The sequence below is a fragment of the Propithecus coquereli genome, unplaced genomic scaffold, assembly GCF_000956105.1.
Source record: "Propithecus coquereli isolate 6110/MARCELLA unplaced genomic scaffold, Pcoq_1.0 Scaffold435, whole genome shotgun sequence".
Taxonomy (NCBI): Eukaryota; Metazoa; Chordata; class Mammalia; order Primates; family Indriidae; genus Propithecus; species Propithecus coquereli.
Window position 1 is genome coordinate 1,707,061 of NW_012150119.1, and position 27,249 is coordinate 1,734,309.

Genomic DNA, 27,249 nt, shown 5'->3' on the forward strand with positions numbered 1-27,249 from the left:
AAACAGGAGAAAGTCTATGTGACACAGAGCTGGGAAGAAAATTCTTAAACTTGACTCCAGAAGCACAATGTATAAAATTTTTAGAAAATAGTAAATTGGACTTAACATTAAAACATTTGCTCTGCAAAAGACCCTATTAAAAGAATAACAAGACAGGCTATAGACTGGGCAAAAATATTTGCATACCATATATCCAACAATGGACTAGTATTTAGGAAATAAAAATAACTCTCAAACTTAACAGGAAAAATGCAATCTGATTTAAAACTGGGCAAAAGTAATGAAGAGACATTTTACTGAAGAAGATATACAGATGAAAAATCAGTACATGAAAAGACATTCAGCATCATTAGCTGTTAGGGAAATGCACACAAAAGCCACAATGAGCTATCACTACGCACCTATCATGGATGCAAATAGCTAAAATAAAAAATAGTGACAACACCAAATGCTGGCAAGGATATAGAGAAATTATACCACTCATTCATTTCTAGTGTGAATGTAAAATGGTACAGTCACTCTGGAAAACAGTTTGGCAGATTATTAAAAAAATTAAACATACAACTACCATACAATCCAGTAATTGCATTCCTAGTTATTCATACTAGATATATGAAGATGTGTGTTGACACAAAAACCTGCAATGAATGTGTACAGCCTCTCTAGTCATAATATTCCCAAACTGAAAACAAGCCATATGTGCTTCAACAGGTGGATGGTTAAACAAACTGTAATACAGCCATACCATGAAATATTTACTGCTTAGCAATACAAAAGAATGAACTTTTAATATGTGCAACAACCTGGATGAATGTTTAGAGAATTATGCCTGGTGAAGGAAAATCCCAATCTCAAAGTTTATATACTATATGATTCCATTTATATAACAGTATTGAAATGGCAAAATCATAGAACTGATGACCAGTTTAATAACTGCTAGGGGTTAAAGACGGGGTGGGTGCAGGGAGGAAGAGTGTGCAGCTATAAAAGGGCAACAGGAAGAATTCACGTGGTGATGGAAATGTTCTGTACCTCAACTGGAGTGTCAATATTCTGGTTTTGATATAGTACTGTAGTTTTGCAAAATATTACCACTGGGGAAATTGGGTAAAGAGTACACAGGATCTTTATATGTTATTTTAGTTGCATGTGAATCTACAACTATCTCAAAACAAAAATTTAACTTTAAAACATGATACAATAAAGACAGCTTTTATTTTGTTTAAAAGACATCTGCGATTTGGGCAAGGTTCAGTGGGGATAGTTCATGTATGTTCCACTTACTTCAACTAGGGAGGCTAGAAGGTTGTGGGCCAGAGTCATCTAAAGTCTTGCTCACTCACACATCCGGCAATGGGTGCTGGCTGCAGACTGAGCACTTAGCTGGGGCTATCAGCCCTTACATGTAGTCTCTTCTTGTGGCCTGGGCTTCCTTACAACATGGTGGCTAGGATCCAAGGTTGAGCGTGCCAAAAGAGAGCCAGGTGAAAGGCATATCACCTTTTGCAACCTAGCCTTGGAAGGCACATAATGCTACTTCTGCTTCATTCTAGTCACTGAGACAGTCACAAAGGTCCTCCAGTTTAAAGGAGTGGGGAAATATACTCTATCTAATTGGGAGATGGCAAGGTTCAGGAAGAGCATGTGAGACTAGGAATATAACTGTGACCATTTTTGGAAAATACAATGTGCTGTAGTCTCTAAAGACTGACATTCTGTCTTCCAAGCTCACATGACTGCCCATAGCTACCTAATTTATGTTTCATGGTTCCAGCCATACAGAGAGACCAAATCTCTCTCTTATAATGATCCCTAATTTCAGTAGTAGAAGCTCTAATTGGCTCGGATCAAGCCAGCTATAACACCTGGAGTTTGGGCTTCACGGAAGGGGGCAAGATCATGTTGCACAACGATAGCAGGGAAGGGAAGATGCTCCAGTAGAAGGCAGGACCATTTTATGAGTGGGCAGAATCACTTTTAGCTAACTGGACAACCAAGAAAATACCAAAGCACATAAGGTAGATTAAACACACACACACACACACACACGCACACGCACACACACACACACACACTGTCATCAGGAGGCAAGCATAAAACAGAAAAAGTTTATTAAGCAAATGTCAACAAAAAGGAAGCTGGGAAGGCAACATAAATATAAGATCAAGCAGACTTAAAGGCAAAAAAGGTATTACATAAGAAAGAAAGGGTTATTTAATATCAATAAAGAATAGATAAGCATCATTAGCTTTTTTGTGTTGAATAATGTAGCTGTGAAATATATAAAACCAGTTCTGCTACAAATACAAAGAGAAAATGACCGGAGCACAAGAGTAGTGGAGGACCTTAACACATACCCCCTAGTGTTTGACAGATTAAGTAGGCAAAGAACGAATTAGGACATGCAGGGACTTGAATAATGTATTTCATGCATCTGATTTAATAGACATATGTCAATTTTGTACTTTACAAAAATAAAGTATACCTTTTTGCTAAGTACTCATAAAATATTTACAAACATTGATTGTATATTAGCCCACAAAGGAAATCTCAGTAAGTTTCCAAAAGCAGAACTTGGACAGGCTGTGTGCTTTGACCACAGTACAATAAAACCAAAAATTAATGGCAAAAGTTCAAACCCACAAACCCAAACACTTTGAAATTTAACAGCACTCTACTAAATAACCATTGGGTCAAAGAGGAAATCAAGGCTGCAATTACAGATCATTTAGGACATAACAACAATAAGAACACTGTGTATTCATGCTCATGGAATAGTGCCAGAGATAAATTCATAGCTAAAGACATTATATTACTAACAGAGAAGAGTGAAAATAAATGGACTAAAGATTCAAGCCAAGAAATTAGAAAACAATAACAAACCAAACCAAAGAAAATTAGGAGGCAGGAATTAACAAATTCAAAAGCATAAAATAATGATTTGAAGATAAAAGAAATGACAGAACTGATATGTGTAAGAGGTAGTTCTTTGAAAAAGAATAATAGTATGAATAGATTGCTAATCCAGAAAATATTGACACAGAAAATTAAGAACAAGAAAAGATATATGACTTCACACATGGAGATTTTTGTGAGTGGTGTTACAGTTTTAAGCCAATAAAGTGTCAAATGTCCAATGGATGCTTTTCAACGAAAAATAGAAATTAAAAATTGAATTCAAAATTAGAAAGCTTTATATGTAAAGATCGTGTTACCAAGTATGAGAATGAAGTATACATAGTGGTTAAGAATGTGGGCTATAGCTCTAGCCTGCCTGGGTTTGTAGTCCAGCTTCACCTGCTAGCTATGTAACATTGGACAAAATATTCAACCTCTCAAACTTCAGTTTCCTTATTTGTAAATTGGCAATGATAACAATATCTACCTAGGGAACTCATTGCGCGGTCAATGAAATAACACAAGCCAAGCCCCTAATACTGTGCTAATAGAAGGACCCCCCAAAAGACACCACACAATTTATTGCTGCATTCCTTCAAACTTCCAAAGAACAGATATTTCATATGCTATATTAATAGGTTCAAGGCATAAAAATGATGAAATGTTGTTCACTTGGCTTTAGAAAATCATTATCTTGATACAAAAAACCCAGTGTTAGCACAAAAAATCTCAAATTTTCTTTATGAATACATATAAAATATAAGCAAATAGAATACAGTGTTGTAATGAAATAATAAGACACAAGAATCAAATAAGGTATTTTCCAGGAATAAATGAATGGTGCAATATGAGGAAATTTATCACTCTACTTTGTTACATTGCTAGACAATTGACAGTGTGTGGACCTAGAAATGATGCTTCTAGTTATTAGCCTAAGGAAATGAGATATGGCCAAAGAATTGTGTTCAAGGTTGTTTGGTGTAACATTATTAAACTTTTAAATAAAAAATCTAAATACCAAAAAATAGGGGAGTACTTCAATATGCTTAAATATGTTATGCTTAAATGATACATAGACATATGGAATATTCTATAGAAAGAATATGTGAAACCATATACAATGTTTCAAAGAATATTTCAAAACATGAAAATATATTCAAGATATGGTCTTCGTTAAGTGTAAAAAAGATTAAAGTAGTATGTGCAGCATGCTCACATATGGGGAAACTAGATATTTTTATCTGTATGTATGTGTACATATATGTATGTGCATTTAGGTGGCTTCCTAGTTTTGCTGCTGTAAAAATGCTGCACAGAGTAACATATAATTTTCATTTGCACAAGTGTGAGGATCCAATTGCCATGTTTTAATCTGTTGTAAGAACTACAATCTGTGCAAAATGACACACACGATTATTCATTGTAATATTAAGTGTATATGTTTGTGGGGGGTGTGGGTGTATGTAAGAACACACAGTCATTTGTGGGGGGAGGGCAATAAAAGGAAAGACAATAGAATGTCACAGTGGTTATTTTAGGGCAGTTTTAGTTTTCATCTTTATATCTAGTTGTACAATTTTCTCCTTAATTACAAGGTAGGAAAAAATCAAATGTTGACTGAAACATTTTAAGTGAGACTAAACAAAAGGAAAAGCACTGCACTTATAAATTCAAGACATTTATTCTCTTAGTGACCTCATCTGTAAAAAAAAAAAAAAACTACAATAAAGATTTCAATTAATGTATTTAAAGGGTTTTATACAGTGTCTGCAAAAAGGCAGGCCAATAACATATATTCACTCCCCTGCACTCCGGTCCCCATTTAAATCAAGATCATTGTGAGGATTCCTTTTTTTAAAAAGCACATGAAGGTATTTAGTACAGGGCATGGGGCATAATTTGTTATCAGCAATTAGAACGGAATCTAAATTCTACATAACCCTTTCCTGGTGACACATAGACTCTGAGATAGAAAACTAGAAGTGTTTCTCACTAACTGCCTCTCTCCATCATTCAACCAGGGTTCTCCTATTTCTTGCATTTGCCTCTGCCGTATTTCTTAAAAACCAAACAAACAAACAAACAAAAAGAAAAAAAACTGAAATTGGTTTTCTCCTTGCCTCTGGAGGACAAGCAAGAAAAAAAAAATCTGTCCTTTACATCCCTTTCTGGGTTCTCTCTTCTGGCTTAAACTCAGATCTGGTGCAGAATCCATTCGGCTTTTGTCGAATAGTTTCTTCCCTGGCTATGACTCAACCCGTCCTGAGAAGGGACAGCATCCTCATTGGGGTGGGGAACCTGCAGCCTGGGGGCCACATGTGGCCTTCTGGATCCTTGAGTATGGCCTCTTGACCAAATCCAAAATTTACAGAACAAATTCATTTAATAAAGGGATTTTGATAAAGGGATTTGTTCTGTGAAGTTTGGATTCGGTAGAGGACCCACACTCGGGGATACGGACACAGTATCTGGCAGGAGAACACGGGATGATTTGTCTTGGACGTGGCTAGAGACTAAAGCTAAAATAAATCCTGACAAAAAGATACATTGTGGACCTGGGTTAGGAGATGGCCACAGGAAGAGGACTTTGGACTCACTGGATATGGAAGGTGAAAGGAGGGAAATGGTGAAGATGACTGAATTTCATGTTCCAAGCCCATGGAACGTTAGTACCATGGACAGAGGCCTGATGTTGGAGAACAAAATGACAAGTGCGCTTTGGTATTTAATGGTTTAGGGGCAAGAATTTCAAGGGGATGTCCATAAACAATTTATTATAAAATCTAACCCTACAGATCAGATGGACCTCGGGTTACAAGTATAGATTTGGGCAAGAGGGTGGAAGCCCTGGAGTAGAGCTGAAATCTTCACAAAGACACCAGCGCCTTATGGAGGGAGCCTTGGTATTTAGAGAAGAGAAGAGGAGACAGGATAGAGTGAAGGAGCCAGGGAATGAGTAGCCAGAGAGTATAATGCCAAAGGCAGGAAAGGTGGTTTCAATAAGATGTAAGCAGCCCTGCAAGGAGGACAGAGCTGTAATCCATGGTTTAGGTAAACTAAAGTGAAGACCTCATGCCTTTCCTCTTTAGCTTGCTTTAGTTGAAATCAGATATATGCACAATTGAAAAACAAGAATACAATGTTGAGTTGCAGCAATAATGCAATACTGGGGTGTACTGTAGTCGTAAGCCAAATCTTCATTCAAACAATGTTAGAAGTCCTTGGAATGTTTTGAACTCTAGGCTTTGGCAACTGTGACTATATTAATTTGGGGGATCATTCAATCAAAGGGGGCTTTTGCATTATTAATAAAGGAAATGCTTTTTAACTATTAGGCTGTGTCATTTAAAGGTAGGACAGAGCCTAGAATCCAGGACTCCTGACCTCAGGCAGTGGACCCAGGACAAATCAAAGCCCCATAAAGTATAAGCTCCTAAGTCAAGGCATCCTTTTCCTGGTTAACCACGCCCTAATACCCCACCATCACTACGGAAAGAATCTGCTTCCCCTGCCCAGTTCTCCAACCCCTGTATGCAGACTTGTCTCCACCCTTCTCTCCACCACTCACCGGACCCCAACAAAGCCTCTGCAGCGAGTCAGCCAGATCAGGGGTGTGGGTGGGTCACCATGGTGACAGAGGAAGCCCTGCTGCAGAATGAGAGAGACAGAAACAGCAGGGGAAGTTTCTTTAAGCCTAATACAATGACCTCTGCCTTTCTTAGAAGTGCTTCTTTTAATCCAGAGAAGCACATGAGAGGTAAAGAGAGATGTTTTTATGTTGGAGACACAGTGGAATGCCTGAACTTTTCTTTACAATTTTCTTTTCTATGATTTTCAGGTGATCATCAGTCTAACCACCCGATTTTCACCAGTGCTACCCAGATCCCTCCACATGGTGAGAGATGATTGAGAGCACTCTGCATTCCACCCTCATTCCCAGTGCCATGCTATCTACTGATGCCCACCAGGGCATCAAACACATGGCCATTGACTCACTGAAGCTAAGGAGCTGTGAGGAGCCATGTGTAACGCCTCCACCCTACCCCCAGGACCACGATGCGTCTCTCTCACTTTTAGAAGATTTTCCCCTTGGTGTTTCTGTCTCTGATATCAGAGTGATCTTCTACCTGGAAAGGAAAGGAGCTAGACCATTTCTTGACCAGTTTCTACTTACAATCCACATCACTTTTTGCAGTCATAAATTCCATAGGTCCACAACAAGGAGTGTAACACTCTCCTTTACCCAAAGCTACTTATGGTATCATTTACAAAAGACATGAGATTTGGTTCAACTCTATCAATCCTCTCCAAACTAATTAAGATTTGATGAAACTCAAAACTGATTTGGGCTTTAGCCTCTTGGCAGGGGACGAGGCTGGAAGCTGTCGAGCAGAGGAGTGTTAGCATAGTGCCAAAGGGTTACAAAACCATGCTTCTCTCTTAGGTTATTACATCCTCCCACCAGATCACAACTTAACAGAGAAAAACTATTTTTGGTACCTGCTTCAAACTCAATAGAACGTAAGACAGCCATGTAAATGGTGAACTATCAGTCATTTTTGTCTCTTTGCTCTGAAAAAGTGAAGACATCATTAAAGTTTTAGTGAGAAAGAAACTCAAAACAAAGATAAATTCTGCAGCCCACCTGGTAGGGAGACCTACCCCTGTCGTGTCAGATTACGCTGTGCCTCAGCACCAGGGTTGAGAGATATTGTAATTAGAAAAAGGAGAGGGGGATATTTTGATGTGCTACACTCCTGGCAGAAATGTGATGAAAGCAACAGTATAATCAGATGTGTCAGGTTGTGGGGTCTAAGAAAAATTAGAGCTGGGAGAAATTGGAGAGATCAGTTAAAAGAAGCAGCTACCAGTGGTGATGTTGACAGTGGGAACAGAAGGAGGGCTGAGATAGGAAACATTTTGAAGAAAGCATTGGGAAAGCTTCATTGCTCACTGAATATGGCTGATGAGAGTCATTATGAGATTGATTAGAAGAATGGGGGGTCTATTAACACAATCTAAGGAATCAGGAAAATGGTCAGTGTGGAACGGGGGATGGTGAATTTGGACCTGGACACCTGGAATTTGATATGACCACAGTATGTGCAAAAACTATTATTTGACGGGCAGTTCGGAGTGTAGCGATGAAGCCTGGAGGGAGGGTGGAGCTGAAGATGTGATATAAGTGCAGCTTTGGAGGCAGTGACAGAAGCCTCAGGAATGGGGCAATCTGTGCTGGAGCGCTGGGAGGGAGAAGCAGAAGGCGGAGGCAGGGAGCTGGGGGTGCCCTTGGGGAGCAAGAAGCAGCAGGAAGAGGAGCAGAAAAGGCAAGCGCAGAGAGCTCCCACTTGCTCAGCCACATTCTCAAAGAAGAACTACCGAGCTGATTTTCCCCAGAAGGAGCCAACACAGGCAGAGACTCCTGAATACAAAAGGAGGAGCCATTCTTCCCTCCTTCTCTTCCTGCCTTCTCTCTTCCGACTGGTGCAAGGAGATGGGAGTGGAGGGGACCCGGTCCCTGCCATGGAGCAGCGCACAGGGCAGTGGGAGCTGAGTGGCCTCTGCATTCCTTTCTTGCATGTTAGACTTTTCCCCAGAGGTGGCAGAGTGACTCTTAAGAGAGGAGGGGGGAGCCCTGTGTCTACTTAACGCTCTGTGAGGACCATTAATTGGATCCTTATAATTTGGGCCAAGCATTATGATGGAATCAGAAAAACTGGCAAGCAAGGCTCTGCTGTCAATGACATTGCAATCTTTGGAAATTGACAAGCCCAACTCAAGTCAAATTATTTGAGGTCAGATACTAAACTGGGTGGAACTGACTAGAAGAGCGATACAGACTACAAGAACAGATATCAAGATATGACATCGTCACAGTGGAACCCTTGCATAAGGGAGGACCTTGATAGAGGAAGAGGAAGGGAGGCATTCCAGTAGCGGGGAGGGCATGGGGAACTATCACGGTGGGGGCAGCAGGCAAGGAAGAGTGGGCCCTGGCTCCATGACATGTTTGGAGCACAGTGGTGGAGCATCAGTGCCCAGAAATATTGCATTTGGAAGTGGGTAAGCAGAGTGATGCCCTCGGAGGGATTGTGATGCCAGTGGGCAGAGGGAAGCTCACTCCTCTCCAGCATGGCCAAAGTGAAGACACAAACACTAAGGGCAGAGTGGCTAGAACCTCTCTGGGGAGGAGCGCTCCTAGGTTCCTGCCCACTCCACTTCTGGCGTCTGTCCTGATCCATGGCAGGGAGGCGCCTTCTGTACAGCATGTTCTGATCTCTCAGGGATGGAGAGCATCCCCCACCCCCTCACATATGTACAGAGCTGATGTGAGCACCAGCACATTGGCTGAGCTCCCCTGGCTCCATCCCCAGTGTTGGGGTGACAAAGCAGGCAGGAAGGACGAAGAAGCCAGGAGTCCCCTGTGCATGGGGCTGCCCTTGGACTAGGCCTGGGATGACCTCTCTCTCCCAAGGCCCACAGAATTCCTGCTTGCCATGGGTTGGCACTTTCTGCCAAGAGGCAGGGGAAGCCACAGTCCTGCTGCACATTTGCCCAAGGTTAGGCCTGCTCCTTCTCAGAACTTCTTTGTCCTTGAAGTGTCTTAGACCAAAGAGGTTGGAGGGATGATGCTGCTAGGCTGTAGCCTCCCAGCCACCTGATCCTGGGAATGGTACCACCGTTTCCCCAGCAACCACCTATTGGCCCCCCACTGTAGCTGCTCCTCCTCCAGTTGGTGAAGCACTGAGGCATGCTGGACTTCCTGCCGGGACCTCCATTCCTTTCTGTGCCGCATCCCTCACCCGCCCTGCACTTCCCCTCCCCTCTCCTGCCTTAGTCCTGGTCTGGCCCTGAGCCCAGCTCACCCTGCCTGTGCCTTACCAGTCATCCCCTTCGTTTTCCTCTCCCCTCTCCTTCCACTCCCATTCCTTTCCTTTTCCCAGGCCTGGCAGGAACAACACTCCTTCCTTTCTCTTCAGAGTCTGGCATCCAAAGCCCTGTCTTGGGGGAGCAGGGAGAAGAGAATGATGTGCTGTGCATTTTTGCCTGCATTCTGCCCTCCAGTGGCTTAGAGGTGGCTAAAGGAGGGGCTTCAGGGAAGGAATTAAAGTACAATTAAAGTACAATAAAATGGCTGTTTGGGTCATGGTGGCTCGTCCGGTGTGGGGCTTCCCAAGGTGGGAGGCCACATGAGAGGTGGGATGATGCACGGACGGAGCAGGGGTTGGGGTCTCGGTGAGCTACGTCCTGGACCTGGTTCTTCTGTGGGTACGTAGACAAGATAAGCCACCCCATCTCATCCAAATCAGACTTTTCTAAGCCTGAGAACTGGGTTTACCTGAAGCTATTAGGACAGGGACAGCACCTTGACACAGGAGATGGCTTTAAGATGCCCCCAAGTCCCATCGGGCTCACGTTTTCACCAGACAACCCAGTGCTGTACCAGGAGAAAGAACCCTCTCCTTAGACTCAGTCACATCTCCCGTTCCCAGAGTGGCGAACTGTTTCATTCATCTGCTCTGGCTGCTATAAAGAAGATAACCTGAGGTTGGGCAGCTCATCGAGAGAAGTGGTTTATGTGGCTCATGGTTCTGCAGGCTGTACACGGAGCGTGGCACTAGCATCTGCTTCTGGCAAGGGCTTCTGGGAGCTTCCAGTCAAGGCAGAAGGGGAAGGGGAGCAGGCGTTCACATGGTGAGAGAAGGAGCAAAGAGAGGGAGGAGGTACCAGGCTCTTTTAAACAACCAGCTCTTGTGTGAACCGCTAAAGAGAGAACCCAGTATCACGGGGAGGGCACCAAGCCTTTCATGAGGGATCCACCCCCAGGACCTGAACACTCCCTATCAGGTCCCACATTCAACACTGGGGATCAAATTTCAGCATGAGATTTGGAGGGTCCACACATCCAAACCATATCAACGGTCATGGTGGCTGGTGGCAGCTAAAGCAAGCACCTGCCCCCAGGCTTATTGACAACTGGAACTGGGCATGAGGAAAACTGAGTCAAGCACCCCCTGTGTCCTAGCACAGAGGGCCAGGAAAGCAGGATGGAGGCTGTAGTCGGGGATGAAGCAGAAAGCGAAGGAATAGAACCTGGACCCTTCCCTCGTGCCTGCCTCAGCCTTGGTCCTCACTAACAGAACGTGCCCCTCCCTTTTCTTGCAGAGAAGCCACGGATGAACAACATCCTGACATCGGCCACCGAGCCCTATGACCTCTCCTTCTCCCGCTCTTTCCAGAACTTGGCCCACCTGCCCCCATCCTATGAGTCTGCAGTGAAGACCAACCCCAGCAAGTACTCCTCTCTGAAGAGGCTAAGTAAGCCAGATTCCCCTGGGAAGTTTGGGGCTGTCTTCGGGGTCTCCAGCACACCCTCCTGTGTCTCACTTTCTTGTCCCATACCCAAGGGGTCAAGTGTGGAATTCCAAGAACAAAGAAGGAGTTGTAGGGTAGAAGAAGAGAATAGACAAGACCCTTGCTTTTGTTCTTTATGGCCTGAGTCCTTTCTTTTCATAGTCAGAGGCTGTAGAATCCTCAGATCCACATTCCCCTATGAGACAACATTTCAACTCATGTACCAGTTTCACTGCAAAAGAAGCCTTTCTCCAGCCCCATGCCCCACCTGCCTTCTTCAAACCCTGGGCCTTCTTTGCCCTATATCCTATCTTGGAACTGAGGTAGCACGGGCCAGAGCTTTCTCTGAGACCCCTCCTAGAGATCCACAAACCAGGTCCCTCTCTAACCAGGTGAACACTGCCTTGAGGACCTGAGACTCTCCCCCTCGCCCACACACACCCCATTTCATCATTCCAGTCCAGTGTCTCCAGTGATTGCAGCTCTACCATTTGAGTCTGGGGAGGCTCTGGGAATTGATGGGTTTAAGACACTCAAATTTCAAGAAAGCACATTGAGGGACTTCTCGTCTTTCCTGGCTTTCTGACCCTTGGACCTTCTCTTCCCACTTCCCCATGAGTCTCTTTTGATGACCACCCAACTGCTGTTGGAGCCCGAGGGCCGAGCATTTGCTTGAAGCTGCAGGGTAACCTACCCTGGTGGAAGTTCAGCCCAAGTCCACATCAGCCACCTTCATGGTGGAATGTTGAGTCTCTATGGCTAGATGTTGGCATCTCTGATGACCTGAGGAATCTGATGGATGCTGTGGGTGAGGGAACATGGCTCAGGAGACAGGATACCCATCAGTGACCGTCTGGGCCAAACAGGAGCAGACAGCATTCCCACACTTCACAGGGCACTAGACGGCTATCAACAGGAAGCCTCATTCCTGAATTTGGGGCAATACAGGTTTGTGTGTAACATGCAAGTCCTGGGTAAGTTCAAGGGTACAGAAGGCAGTGTGAGCTTGGGAGGGCTTACTGGATGGAGTGGAGGGTGGGGCCTCTGAATGAGGTGCACATATAGGACTGCTCCAGCCTGCTCGTGCTGTGGGCACAGGCAGAGTATGTGTAGGTTGGTTATGTGGCTGTGTGGGGGCTGGATGCCATGTATTGGCTTCCTGTGCATTGGCTGTTACTCCAGAGAAGGTGTTACTATGTTCCTAAGTTACCAGCTAAGCATTTTCACAAATGCCTCCTAGTTGGAGCATCTTACTTTATTCTAGCAGGCGGCTGGTTCTGTGACCCAGCTTTCATAGAGCGAGGCTTTGGCCCTCATTGGGAAGCTGCTTACATGGGTGCTTTGGCAAGACAGGGAGCATTCTGTTTCAGCACCATGGAGTTCAGGGAGTCAGACTTGCCCTCAACTCTGCCATGAACTCTCCAGGGACCTTCAGGGTGCCCCTTAACCCCTCACTACCCAAGGTGGTCCATGGACCAGGTGCATGAGCATCACTTGTCAGCTTATTAGAGCTGCAAGCTCTTGGGCCCACCCCAGATGCACTGAACCAGAATCTGCACTTAACAAGCCCCTGGGGGCTGGTTTGCACGTCCAGCGGGGGAAGCACTGCCTTCACCTGTCTGAGCCCCCATTCCCTGATCCATAACTAATGGGGTTTGACCATTTTATCCCAGGAGATTTACAGGTCTGTGGTGGAGCAGGAGGGGTGCAGGGCTCTCCCCGAATCCTGGCTTCAGTGTCACCCACTTGCCTTCTCTCTCTGTGTCTCACCCCTGCAGCCGACAAGGAGGCTGATGAGTATTACATGAGGCGGCGGCACCTGCCTGACCTGGCTGCCCGTGGCACCCTGCCCCTCAACGTCATCCAGATGTCACAACAGAAGCCCTTGCCACGGGAGCGACCCCGCCGGCCCATCAGGGCCATGTCCCAGGACAGGGTCCTGTCCCCGGAGCGGGGCCTGCCTGATGAGTTTGGCATGCCCTATGACCGCATCCTGTCAGACGAGCAGCTGCTCTCCACGGAGCGCCTGCACTCCCAGGACCCGCTGCTGTCCCCGGAGCGGACGGCCTTCCCCGAGCAGTCGCTATCGAGGGCCATCTCGCACACGGACGTCTTTGTGTCCACCCCCGTGCTGGACCGCTACCGCATGACCAAGATGCACTCCCATCCCAGTGCCTCCAATAACTCCTACGCCACCCTGGGCCAGAGCCAGACGGCAGCCAAGCGCCACGCCTTCGCCTCACGCAGACACAACACGGTGGAACAGCTGCACTACATCCCCGGCCACCATACCTGCTACACAGCCAGCAAGACCGAAGTGACGGTGTGACCGGTGGAGCAGGGCCGGGGCTGCTGGGCGGGGCAGGGCGGGGCAGGAGCTAGAAGGGGCCAGGAGCAGAGCTTTTAGCCTTGCAGTTCTCCCTCCCCTTGTCCCCCCTGTAGGAGGCGGGGGTGGGCCACCCTCGCCCAGAAAGCCATACCCCAGGACATAGCCCCGATGGCCTGATTCCACATGCCCAGACCTGGGATCTAGAGTGATCGTTCTCTCTTCCAGAAGAGTCAACGGGGAATGAGGAGGGGGCTAGGCTCCACTCTCACCCCCTCCACCTTCACCAACTCCCTCCACCCCACACCCCTTTCTCCTGCTCCTGGGGACTCAGCTGCAGCTTCTGGCAGCCAAGAGACCCTCGCCTGACCCTGGTCCGAAGCTGCCTGGGTTTGACTTGGCCAGCAGGTGCAGTCAGTGGGCTGACCGAATAGGCTACTCGGCCTCATTCATTTACCTAGAACCGCATCACAGAAATCTTCTAGTGCCTAAAAACTGCCTGCTCGCTCTCTCAGAGCCAGGGAGCTGCTGTGTCCATAAGCACAATAATGACCCTTTTCTTGCCTGCTGGGACCCTCTGGTCCCCACCGAGTGGCCCTTCCTTCGCTGACCACTGTGGGCACCCCCCGGCCCTGTGCCCTCTCCTCTGCCCCAGCAAAGTGGGGGCTCCCTCCCTTTAGTTGCCTCCCCCTTGCTGCCCACCCACAGGGCCCCCATCCTGTCTTTGGGGGGGGGGCTTTGCTCCTCCCCGGCCCTGGGTTCTCTGGGGCTTCGGCTCTAGCCTTCCCAGAGGGGAGTAGCGATGGGGTCCAGGGACTTTGGGGGTGCCCTCCCTAGCTAGCCAATTATCTCCACACCCCCTCCAGGCCTCTGGATCTGAACTATGACTGCCACTCAGGCCTGCCTTCTCCACCTCTGCTCTGCTCCTGGGAGGCGCCTGCGGTGGCCAGAGGGCCAGGGTGGGGAGGGCCACTGTGATGCCCAGGGTCTCAGGGCTCGCCACTTGCAGGGTGTAGGGCTCTGCTGTCTCCGGCTGTACACCTCAGGCAGGACAGAAGCAGAGGCTTCTAGCCCCTAAACAAGGAGGACCTGAGGTGGCTGTCCTACACCCCGCCTGCTCCTCCGTCCCAGCCGCCCACCTGCTCTGTGCAGAGCACACTCTCCCCACCTCCCTCCCTGCCCTGCCTCCATCCTCCTGCAGCTCCATCCTTCTCTCCTGGCCTCTCCTCCTTCAGACCTGTGCCCCCTCTGGATCAAAGGGACAAAGACTGTCAGCAAAAGCAAATAACGGTTCTCCAGGCTACAGCCTGGGGGCACCTGGGCAGCTCCCCACCACCTCAATCCCTCCCTGCAGGGGCACTGAGGATCAGGCAGATCCAGGCCCCCGGCTCTGTGGGGCCACCACTGTCAGCCCACCTCAGCCCCTTCTCTGCCTCGGCCTTGGGGTGGGCTCGGTGTGACGGCTGTCTGGGGAGCTGGTAGTGAATTAAGCATCATCCACTACCCGGAGACCAGAGCCTGGGGGGAGGGAGAGAAGGGGATCCCCTATTCTCAGGGCCAGGACACCTCCCTGGGCTGGGGCTGGGGAATCAGCTCCAGACTGTTGGGTGAAGGTGTGACACTAAAATTATGACTGTCACCACAGTCAGACTCCATCAACGATGCCCTTGAATGGGATTTGACATTCCCTCAGTTCTGCATGTATGGCCCTTTAAAAAGGCAGGTGTCGGGGGAAGAACTCCTCAGTATCAACCCTGGGAATTTTTAATCTAACCAAGTCCACAAACCACAGAGAAATCAATGGACGGCTTCCTCTTACTGATTTCAAGGCTTCCAAAGCGCTTGTCTCCTTCTCCCCTGCCCCAAGTTTGCCCCAAGCCAAGGTGAACAGGAAACCATGGCATGAATCTTGAGGGGTGAAGGTGGGGTTGCAAGAGCAGCCTTCGGCTTCCCCCCTGGGCAGGTGTCCCTGGGAGTGTGCAGCCTTGAGGCCAGGGATGGCCCCACCCTCCTCCCCACAAACACATAAACTCCTTAAGGGCTGGTCCCCACGGGTTTATGAGAGTTTGTTCCAGAAGGTGAGGCAAAGAGGGCTGGAAAGGAGGAAATTCCTCTCAACAGAGCAGTTGATCACTCCCAGAAACAAAAGGGGTGTCTCACCGCTGGACCCTAAGCCCAGCACCCTTGAATCTGCTAATAATTCTTGGCAGCCCAGTGGTGGAGAGGACAAAGGAGCGGCGTGGGTGAGAAGCCCCTTTCCCAGTGTCTACACACCAACCCAGAAAGCTGATCTCACCTCCCGGCTTCCACGTTCTCCAGCCCTCAGGGCGATGCCTTTCCCTGGGGCCGTCCCCAGCCCTCTCTCTGACAAGGTATCTGTCTGTCTCAGGGGTTGTTTGATAGGTTGATTCCAAAACATTTCTCATCCCAGCCTTGGCACTGTCTGGTTTAAAGCCTCTGATGTCAGTCGGATTGGAAAATTCTACCTGGATGCTTACTTCTTCTGAAGGATTTCTTGTGCTTCACCCTTGGGCCTGGAAGAGAGAAATGGAGGGAAAGAGGGAGGAAAGGAGGGAAGTAGCGAGGGAATAAAAAGAGAGAGAGAGAGAGATAGGTCAACAAACTTGCTCCCATTCAGTCCCCATTTGAAAATCCAGAAAACAATGTCATAACTGGGGCACAGAGGTAGCCCATTTATTCAGTTGTCCCATGCATCTTTACAGAACAGGCAAAGCCACATCACCAGTCAAGTTCGCATGGCAGGTAAAAGAGCGTCCATTCTGGGGCTGGAACTCAGATGCCGTGACTTTCAGCCCAGCCAGGCCAGTGGCCTCTAGTACACATAGAAGGGCAATCTTCCCGTATAATAGAAGCTCCCCTCCTGGAAAGGGACACCTGAAGCCTGAGATGCCCCTGTGCTCATTTTGTTCTTTTGTGCACGTCTCCATTGCTCTGATAGGAATGGACAGGGGTCTTCCCAGGTTTTCTCCTGCTCTGAAAGTGATTCCTGCTGTCCTTGGCCTTGAATGGCAGCACAGCTGTCCTGATGTCCCATGCCCCTCCATCCTTCCCGTCTTGCTTCCTCCACCTAACTCCTGGATCTGTGCATCCAGAAGTCAAAAAGGCTTTTCCCAGACTCCCTGAACCTCCTAACTAGGCTTCTGCCCTCAGGGCTCCCCAGGGTCTCAGGGAGTGTCTTGCGCCATGGGTCTGCCCCTTAGAACGTTCCAACCCTTCCCCCAATTCAAATGTTCCCCTCTCTTTCCACTCTCACTCCCAAAAACTCCTGTCCGAACCTCGATCTTCACACCAGTTCACACTTTTTTCCTTGAATCCCCCCTTCCTCCATCTGCTCTTCTCTGGCCTGGTCCTGCTATAGTCTCTAGCTCTACAATCAGAGGTCCCAATGAAAACAATGGAGGAATCAGACATTCTTCAGGTCTTCTGCTTGTCTCGTCAGTGTATCCTTCACCCCCTGTCTGGGTGAAATAATACCCCAGTGTGTACAGCCAAGGGCTCTCCCCTCTGATCTTTGGGAGGGAGAGGAAGGGACCTATAGTTCAGAGATGTCACGGCCTCGGACGGTCAGCTTTGGTTCCTGTGGCTGGCAAGCACCCCGCAGCTCGTGACCCAGCGCTCTCAGCCCAGAGGCTCCTACTCTGGCCAAAGACTCATATCCATGGGGGCTCTCAGCCCCTGCTCCCACTCACTCGCCCCCTCCCTGCGTGTGTGCATCTCAGATCCCGCTTTGTCCCAGAAAGCTCTGAAGGCCTCGTGAGTTTCTAAGCATGGAGGAATATCCATACTAACTTTGCTGCCACCAAACTCAATCCATTTTCTTCAGAGATACCTTGTCTGCCACCAGCCACCAGCCTCCACCCTCAGATTCCTTCCACCCAACTGTGGACTTGAACCAAGGTAATACGAAAGGGCTGCCGATCACTTGGGCCTAGAAGGCACCTGCTCTGAGAGGAGCTCACATGTCACCTCCCACATACATTCCCATCATCCTCTCTGAATCTGGGAAACTTTGCTCTGGAGTATTTTCAAGAAAGAGCATTGTGTTTTAATGAAGAATTTTTCAGGGTTCAAATGTTATTTTTTATAAATGCAGCATTTTAATGGCAGATTCAATATGAAAGATACGTCTTCCTGGGCTCTATATTTGATTTGGGAAGGCAGCATACTCTAGGAGAAAAAAAAGCACAGGGCTCAGGCTCTGGAGACACAGCTTCCAGCCCTGGCTTTGTCTCCATCTGGTTGTGTGACCGAGGGCCATTCATGTCCCCCGCTCAGTGCCTCAGTTTCCCCATCCGTAAGACGAGGGGCTTTGACGAGATGAGCTCTGAAGTTTCATCCAGCTTTTACATTCTAGGGCTTTCATTCCCTGCCAGCACCCGCTCCCTTCCTCATGTCCCTCCCCACTTCCACCTAACTACAACCATCCCCGAGTGCTGCCCCAGGCAGCAGTGTCCTCAGATGCCCCAGACAGCCCCAGACAGCCAAAAGACTCCTCACTGGAGCCTGGGTGGGCCAGATGGGCTCGGCCACCTGGGGATGCTCTCAAACCTGAAGGTTTCCAACCATTCAACAGGTCACCAACTGTGTGTCACGGGACCCCTCTCATAGAGACACACCTATACCATCCTGGGTGGCTGGGGAATTCTAGGGAATTCTGAGTTTGGAGTTTCCATTTTGGATATGGTCCTTATAGCTGGAGGGAGACGGTTCCAATTTCAGAGAGCGGACTGACTGGAGAAGAAAGGTTTGGAAGTTTGCCCATAAGGGCATGAGGTTTGTATTTGAGGGCAGCTGGTAAATGCGTTCCAAGCCACAGAGGAGCATTCCTGGCACAGGCTCCGTGTGGCAATGGATGTCATTATATTCCACTCTGGAACGTGCGTCTTGAAGACCACATCTGGACACGAGGCTCCATCCCAACTGGAGGATGAGGAGGTGGCATCACCACCTGGGCTGCGAGGAGGTGGGCACTCACCCATCCTAGTACCTTTCTAGCCTCTCTTCATGACACGACCGTGCTCCCAGTGAAGGCTTGTGAGCAAGAATGGAAAGTCCAAGTCTGTATCATCAGACCCATCCTGTAAATCAGGAAACACATTAACCTTCCATCAGTCAGAGAAGTGACGCTGTGGTTGTGTGTTTCTTTCCTGTCCTCCCTCCCAAGGGAGGAGAAGACCCTGCTCAACTTTGCTGCCCACCCTGCAGTGACCCCTGAATGCCACTCCATGGGAGGACTCAGTCATTGGCTTTGTAGTGGCAAATATCCCTCTAGTTCTATAACTCAACTAGACATTTTGTAGTAAAGAATTCTTAAAATTCTCTAATAAAAAGCAATTCTTACTATAATATTTTTAGTTTGGGGACACGATTTCCTAAGGGGGGATTAATGAACATTTTTATGCATTAGCCCAGTTTATCGATTCCATGTTTATTATATGGTAGTATTGATGAAAAAAGTACCTTTCTATCTGTACCTTTGCAGTTTCTTCATTACTCCTATGTAAGCTTCATGATGAGCAGTGCTCTCGCAACTGCTTCTCTGTACAAATCTCGTCATTCTACTTACCTGTCAAAGCACATTCTATATGTACTGTAAACAGATATCACTTTAGTAAGATTTAGTCTTAAGGATTTTTCCACTTTTGTTGTAACAGATATTTATGGATTAAAAAAATAAAGCCGTTTCAACATAACCTGTGTTTCTTTAAGTAGCCACGTGCTGACTTTTACAGAGTCAAAACCAAAGGTAATTAAATAGTGAGTAAGAATGTAGAAGACCATTGGAGTTGGGGGTGGAAGCTAGGATTATTTGCAAACAGGGGTGAGGGAACTTTTAGGGTGATGAGAGTATTTTAAAGCTGGATTGTGGTGATGGCTGCACACCTCAATAAATTTACTAAAAATCACCAAAGTGTATACTTCACAATAGGTGAATTTTATGATATACAAATTAAACTACAATAATGATTTTTAAAATGGGGAACAAACGGGATATAGGAAGGTCAAGTACCTGTGGACAAGGTATCCCAATTCAAGGCAGAACGGGATGTTCTGACTTTGTTTCCATACTCATCTACTCCAGCACTGTTTATTATTCTTGGATATTAGGTCTTAGTTTGATTTTAGAGTTAGTTTTTTAGTTACCATGGGTGATTAAAGAGTACTGGTAGTCAAATATCCAGGCCATTTAACCCAGATAATCAGATTATACCATGAAAAATGATTTAGATTTGGAGTTTTGTTCAAGATTCTCTTTATCTGGACAGGTTTTAAATATTATTTTCTTTGGCACATATTCGCTTTTGCTGGTAAAGTCATCTGTTGTTCTGTGTTTCTGAATTTTCACCAAAGCCTAGATACCAGTGGGCTCAGGTTTAGCAAACAAAGTGTTGCCAAACAGGACAGTTGGCCAAACACCCAGTTTCAGCATCTCCATAGTTCCTGGACTCCACAGACAATTGTACTGTTACCAACTCCCCACCTCCCTTGTAAATAAAATTCTTATCATTGAATGCATTGGGCTTATATTCAAAAATTCTTTTATTCTCTTCTATCAAGGGAATTCATTACCTAGGACAAAATTATAAATCTGTTTATTATTCCTGTGCATTGTAACACATAACCACACATATTCTGAAATGTATTTACTCATTACAGCAATCACTATTGTAGTGCAATTACTTCTAAGTTATAATGTCTGTAACTCATGATGACTCATGGCAAGTATACATATACACATACACATAGTACAAGTATAGGAAAGCTTCATTAATCTATATCCATTGTTAGAAGGAAACCCAAAGGAAAACAAAATTACGAATTGGAGAATTTTTAAGAGAAGTGTTATTTAGTTATGATGCTTACAAATATATATATGTGTGTGTGTGTGTGTGTGTGTGTATGTGTGTGTAAAGACTAAACTAGAAACTCTCAAGAGACATCCTTTATTGAACATTTAAGAATAATATGTAATTAAAATTAAAATGAGGTATGGATCAAGAGGTATGGGTCAGAGAGTTCTGAACATGTTTTAAATGATACTTCTAAAATACTTTAAAAGACTTTTCTTAAATAGACTAAATATCTCCTTTTAAATATCCTAACTCTAATAATTTGTTCAACCTTTTCTGTTTGATTCTCAAAGGTAAACCTTAATATAGATCCTGTAACAGTTGTTGCTAATTCCAAATTGGTAAAATCTGAATAAATGAGGTTTTAATATACCGTCATTAACAAGCCAACGCCAAAGAAAACTCACGTTGGAAGCTGAGAATCTAAGAGTCTTGGACAGCTTTTCACTGGCAGTGTCAATTTAGACACTAATTTTCTTCTTTAAGCACAAGAATGAAGCCCAAAACCTCTAGGAGGGAGCAAGAAAGATTTTCCTGTAAGGATCTAAGAAGACCTAGGACATTTACTGTTTGGGCTGAAAATGTCAGGAATGGAAAAATCAGAAAGGGTTTGGGAGCAGAGCTTGGAAAAGAAACGTCTTGAAAGTGCCAGAATATTAAGAGATGACCTTAATACTGGGTCTTAGTTTCCTCATCTTATTCTAGAAACTTTTATGTCACGGATGTGTATATAAAAGTAACTTTTATATCATGGATGTGTTGGCCAGTGACATCTCGGGGATTTGGTTTTCTCCTCTGTAACCACTGGGGAAGATAGACTCAAGATCCTTCCTGCATCCCTTATTATATCATTTAATTATCACAAAACGATACTCTAATTATATCTAGGCTTCTAGATAGCTGAAAGAGCACCCGAGTACCAATCCTTGTCCTGCCCATCTTAACTGTCTCATCTCATGAGAACAGGATGCACTTGAAGAGCACTGGACTGGGAGTCAGGACACCTTGTTCATTGGACTGGCTCTGCCAGCATTTTGCTGTGTGATCTAGAAAAATGTATTTATCCTCCTCAAATCTCAGTTTTCTCAACTAAAACAAAATGAGCGGTCCAGACCCAGGCAACCTCTAAAACGTCACTCAGCCTCTTTACTCTCTGTTTTCTGTAACTTTGCCAAGACTTTGCTGGGCACTGGTGGGCTTAGCCAGAATGGTCCATGGCAGAAGGGTAGGGTGGGTGTGGGGATGGATAAAACCCCCAGCCGGAGCCACCGCTTACGGGATAGTGTCTTCCCAGTTGGCAGCATGTCTACCCTTGTGTCAACAGGATGGCTGCAGAGGAAGCAAAAATATTGAACATGAGGAAGAACAAGGTCCTCAGAAAACTGTCTTGTCTGTTTGACTTTTTTCTGATTTTCCAAAATCAACAACTTGGCTGTCAAAGGAATCCCAAAGAATGCATTTTCACAGAATATTCTAAACAGTTCATTATTTTACTGTGTTTTGTCCTTAGAAATAGAGCTCAGATGTGTGTTTCAGCACCAGAGCTCTTTCCACAAAGAGAAGAACAATTTTTTCACCTCGAGCTTCAATCACAACCTCAAGTCCAAGTTCTGGAGATGCGTGGCAAGTGCAGTATACAGAGACTCATTTCCAACTGTGTGCACCTTAAGGATTCTTTCTTGGACCATTTATAAGAGCTATTCCTGCTGGTTCGTCAGAGCAATCACAGCGAAGACCTTCTCTGCTACATAAGGGATGCTGGCCCGTATGTTGGTCTTAAAAATTGTCATCTAACCCAGTGCTACTCAAAGTGTGGTCCACAAAGCAGCCAGAGCAGCATTCCCTGGGAGCTCACTGCAATGCAGGTCCCAGTGCCCACCCCTGACTTTCTGAACCAGAATCTCTGGGGGTAGGACCCTGGAATTTGCATCTTAACAAGATCCTTAGGTGATTCTCTGCACATTATAGTTCGAGAAGCACATTATTGTGCCTTTTTTTTTTCCAGTTTTGAAATTTATAACCCTATAGCAAGAATAAAGACTTGGAATTCTGGGGATCAGAGTAGCTTTGGTCTATGTAGCCTGACAATTTTAGGCAAGCAGCTTCAGTGAAGAGATTAGAACAAAAATGAGTTTACAGAGGATTAAGTATTTAGGAAGTAAAGAGAAAACTGAGGTAGTATGTATAAACTACCTACAGAAAAGTTTAAATAGAAGAGAAATTTCGTGCCTACTGGACAGCATCATAAGGTTGAATGGAAATCTTTAAAGATGGCACAAACCTAAGTATGTCAACATTTGAAGAGAAAGGGGAACAGGGATAAGATGGGGACACAGAACAAGATCTGTACCCTCAGGCATAGAGGGAGAACCAGAGAGCTGCTCCTCTGGAACTTCTTGGAAAGGCGAGATGGCAGCTATCGTGAGACCAGTAGAAACAGCTGCTCGGGGAGGCTGTCCTGGAAGTCCCCACCTTCTTGGTTGTGTTTGAGGTGGAGTCACTGAATCAGGCAAGAATGACTGGATTGTGCTATAGTGATAAAACAACTCCCAAATCTCCCTGAAACAGCAAAGGATTGTTTGTTACTCCCACTCTGTGTAGATCAGCCAGGACATCGGCTGTACTTCCTCATCCTTACTCAAGAGCCCAGAAACAGGTGGAACAGCCACTCTCAGCAATGCCACCTGTCACCGTGGCAGAGAGAAAAGAGAGCTCTAATGGGTCCGGCGAGGACAATTAAATGGTAGCCGAGAGTGGCACATATCACTGCTACACACATCTTCTTGTCTGGATTGGCTGCACAGTCCCACTCCATCACAGGGTGGCCAGGAAGTGTGACTCTCTGTGTCCCAGGAAGGTGGAGAATAGGAAATACCCAGTGAGCAGCATCGATGACCACCACAGCCACCACATTGTGTTTAGAGCTAAAAATTGGGGATTTACAAAGACTCCTTTCTCTATCACCACAGTAAAACTATCAAAGTGTGGCCCTGTTTTAAAGCAGGTGAACCTTTCTGCCGCTGACTTACTGTGTGTGAAGCCAGTGGTGTGGCCATTTCTATCTCACATTGGTCAGTGGACATCTTATTCAAGAGGCATTTGGTGACAAGAAACAAAATCTCAGATTAGTTGAAGCAAAAAATAAGAATACAATTATTCTTCATTATTATTATCATTATTATGGGATATAAAAGCATCTCATAGGACATAAGTCCTGAATGTATAACCGGGCCTCACAATTATCATTATTTTTTATTATTATGGGATATAAAAGCATCTCACAGTGCAGAAGACCTGACATATAACCAGGCCTCATGAAAGCTAAGAAATAGAAAGTCATCCAGAACCACACCAACACTCTCTCCCTCTCTCTCTCAATGTCATGCACTCTCATCTCCTGCTCTCTGCAAATCTCTGTTTCTCTTGTGTACGGTTCCTTTTACATGTTCAAATTGGGCTGAAATGACAGTTTCAGCAATTCAGTTTGTATAACCTTTCCTGTCCAGCCCCTGTGGCTAGTTGACAAAATGTCTCTGTGCCTCAATTCCAAAGTTACTCGGAGAAAACCCAAAAATCTCTATAATGACTCACTTTGTGTATCAGCTATTCACTGCTGCATAACAAAATACCCCAGACATAATAGCATAAAACAACAACAATCATTGCCTCAGCCAGACAATTCTCACTCAAGGTCCCTTATGTGGGTGCAGTCAGACAATAGCTGAGCTGGAGTCATCTCAAAGGCTTCCTCACTCACATGCCTGGCTATCAATGCTAACTAGGGACCTCAACAGAGCTATCGTCTGGGAGGCTACCTGTGTCCTCTCCATGTGGCCTGAGCCTCCTCATGGCATGACAGCTGGGTTCTAAGAGAAAGAGTTCCAAGAAAGAAAGAGAGTGGGGGCAAGCAGGAGGGAGATACTAAGAGAGAAAGCCAGGCAAAAGCTATCAGTATCTCACCTTACAAGATATAGTCTCAGAAATCACATAGTGTTGTTCTCTCTGGGTAGCACGTTCATGAAGTTCTGCTCAAGTTCAAGGGGGCAGGGGAATGGGGCGACACAGACCCTGCTATTGTTTGAAGGAAATGTAGCAAGTTTACATTGTCATAAAAGCATGCTGATGGAAGTTATTGCTATGGATATCTTCGGAAAATACAATCTGCCACATTTTGGGTCAAGGGTGTCTATCCCTGGTCCCATAGCTGTGGTCAGGAGAACTTGGATCACATACTATAAAGTGGTTGCCATCGTCCACCTCTGGAGCTGTATGTAGGCAGTTTTCCAAAAATGAAGTGTAAGGCAAGCACATACACCAAGCAGACCCTTTGCAAAGATATCCCTGAAGTGCTGAGAAAGCATCCCATGAACAGATCATCTGCTCTTCTGTTCTGACCTCTGGACTCCACAGAAGACAGTGGATATGACATGCCAAGAGCAGGTTCTGTGGACTCACATTAAGATATTCTCAACAACATGGTAACGATTTTAAACTATGGTGTTTCTTCCCTCTTCCCTTTTGCCCTACTCTTTTCCCCACCACTCCAAAAAACAGTAACCCTCTACCTACTCTGGTAGACAGAGACCAGAGGAAAAAGTCTTCGTTGAACTTTCCCTTTCAAAAGAGACATTTTTCAAGCCCATAGTGCAAAAATTGTCACACAATTGCAAGAGCCATATAGTGGAAAGAAAAAGTGTTTTCTTTGACATCGAAAGCTGACCTTTGAGCATCAATGAGCCAAGTTTGGAAAGCTTGAGTTTTTACAATAAGCCACAGAGCAGATAGCATACAGCATGTGGTGGAAGAACACGTCTTGCTATACAAGACAGGCACTGGGAAAGAAACTCAGGGATAATCAAAGAGAGAAAGAGAGTAGGAGATACGGATCTCTGCGAGATCCCAACGCCAATCACCCACTATGGGGTGGGCTGGCAGGGACGAGGCATCGGGGAAATGGATGACAGAATCCTCCAGATAGATTGGAGAGTCTGTGGGTAGAACATATTTCTGCCCAGCTTCCTGGCTGGACCTCTGGGAGGTAAATTCCTGATGAATGTTCCATGCCGACGAATGACATATGGCAGTGGTTGGCAGCATGGAAATAGCAGCAAGACAGGACCACACAGTTAGAAGGCCCCTCACTCATCCCCAGGCCTCCAGTTCCTAAGTGATACCCAGAAGACAACCAATGCCCTAGGTGAGAATTTAAAAGGGTCTCCTGTGACTGGGTATTGCAGAGCTCACAATACCAGAGGACTGCCATTACAGAGAAATGAAGACAGACGCAAATCTCCACATAGAGTTACAGCCGTAAAGTTTAAAGCTGGTACATCCACATCCTGAGGCCCAAAGTCTTTCAAGAGAGGTTCTCAAACCTTTTTCTCTCAGGACCTCTTTACAGTCTTAAAAATTATTGAGGAGCCCAAAGAACTCTGGCTTGTTTGGGACACATCTACATGCAATTACATAATATTTGAAATAAAAATAGAGAAAAATTAAAATGTATTAATTCATTTTACACTAACAACAATAAATGCATGATGTGTTAACATAAATAGCATATATTTATGAGAAATAGCTACATTTTCCAAAAAAAAAAAAAAAAAACAAATTAGTGAGATGAGTGGAATTGTTTTACATTTTGCAAATTCTTTATGTCTGGCTTACCGGAAGATAATCAGATTCTGATGTTGCTTCTGCAGTTACTCTGCTGCAATATCACACCTTGCGTAGCCCCTCGAGGCAGCCTGGTGAACACCGGGGGAGGGGGAGACACTCCATCAGAGGAACTAGAAGAAATAGAAGTAAGCTCAGGCTTACTTCCCCAAAGTAAACCTGAGCCAGGGCTGGAAGCAGGTTCAATTTTACAGTAATATGGAAGTTGTTAATGTAACAGTGAACTGGGACTATTACTTATTGAGCTGAGAAGTTACCAAATAACTTCTTATTTTCTAAGAATAACCTAAAAAATAAAGGACAGGAGGAAGGAATAAAGTTGTTTACTGATGACACACTAGGTTTACTTGCTTGGCATAATGGTTATATAAACAAACACACCAGGCACGGGACCTGTGCAAAATACCCCAGATTAAGGGAACGGAACATTGTGCTAAAGACAGGAGGAAGGAGTATAAAATTTTAAGAATGAGAAACTATATGACATCCTTAATAGATTTCAAGAAGAGAAGACAAGGTTTTTGTAAATCAGGAGCAGATAATCTGCAGGAGAGAGCAAGACAGTGTGGAGAAGGGAAGAGGTGATGCCTGGACATCTGGCTCATTGTCCTGCATCATCCTGGCCACCACCCTGTATGCCCCACACCTCTTGATGACAGACTCCAACCCTACCCACCCACCAGTGCAGGCATGTGGCTCGGACAAGACCAACTGCAGTCCTTTCCTTTAATTCCCAACTGAAGATTAAGAGAGAAAATGTCTTCCTTCCCAGGAACTAGACCTTAATGATACAAATCTGGGGCTACACATACCTTGTTCCACACAATATGGGGAAAGAACGTAGATTGTAGAAGACAGTGATCATGACAGGTAACATTCATTCAATGCTTACTGTGCACTATTCCAAAGCACTCTGTAAGCAGTGACTCACTGAATCCTCACACCGTCTGTTACGAGGTTGGAACTACCTTAAATCCCGTTGATGAGGAGTTTAGCCTCATCCCAAGGACAAGGGGAAGGTTACACTTGAGACCATCACTGGAGCTGTCCTGTAGAGCACGGATTTAGTGAAACCCACGTTGAAGGCAGGGAGACCAGTGAGGGGCGTGGTGGTGCTGTTGT

At 45.8% G+C, this 27,249-nt stretch overlaps 1 protein-coding gene across 1 annotated transcript in view; it reads left to right on the forward strand.

The window, feature by feature from the left end:
- The window catches only part of SHISA6 (shisa family member 6), a 279,906-nt gene extending 265,756 nt beyond the window's left edge, over positions 1-14,150 (forward strand). Inside the window, exons 6-8 of the mRNA XM_012653929.1 lie at positions 6,737-6,793; positions 11,065-11,217; positions 13,032-14,150. Of these exons, the coding sequence (XP_012509383.1) occupies positions 6,737-6,793; positions 11,065-11,217; positions 13,032-13,582 (761 nt within the window). The 3' untranslated portion in view covers positions 13,583-14,150. The remainder of the gene's footprint in view (positions 1-6,736; positions 6,794-11,064; positions 11,218-13,031) is intronic.
- Positions 14,151-27,249: the final 13,099 nt, after the last annotated feature.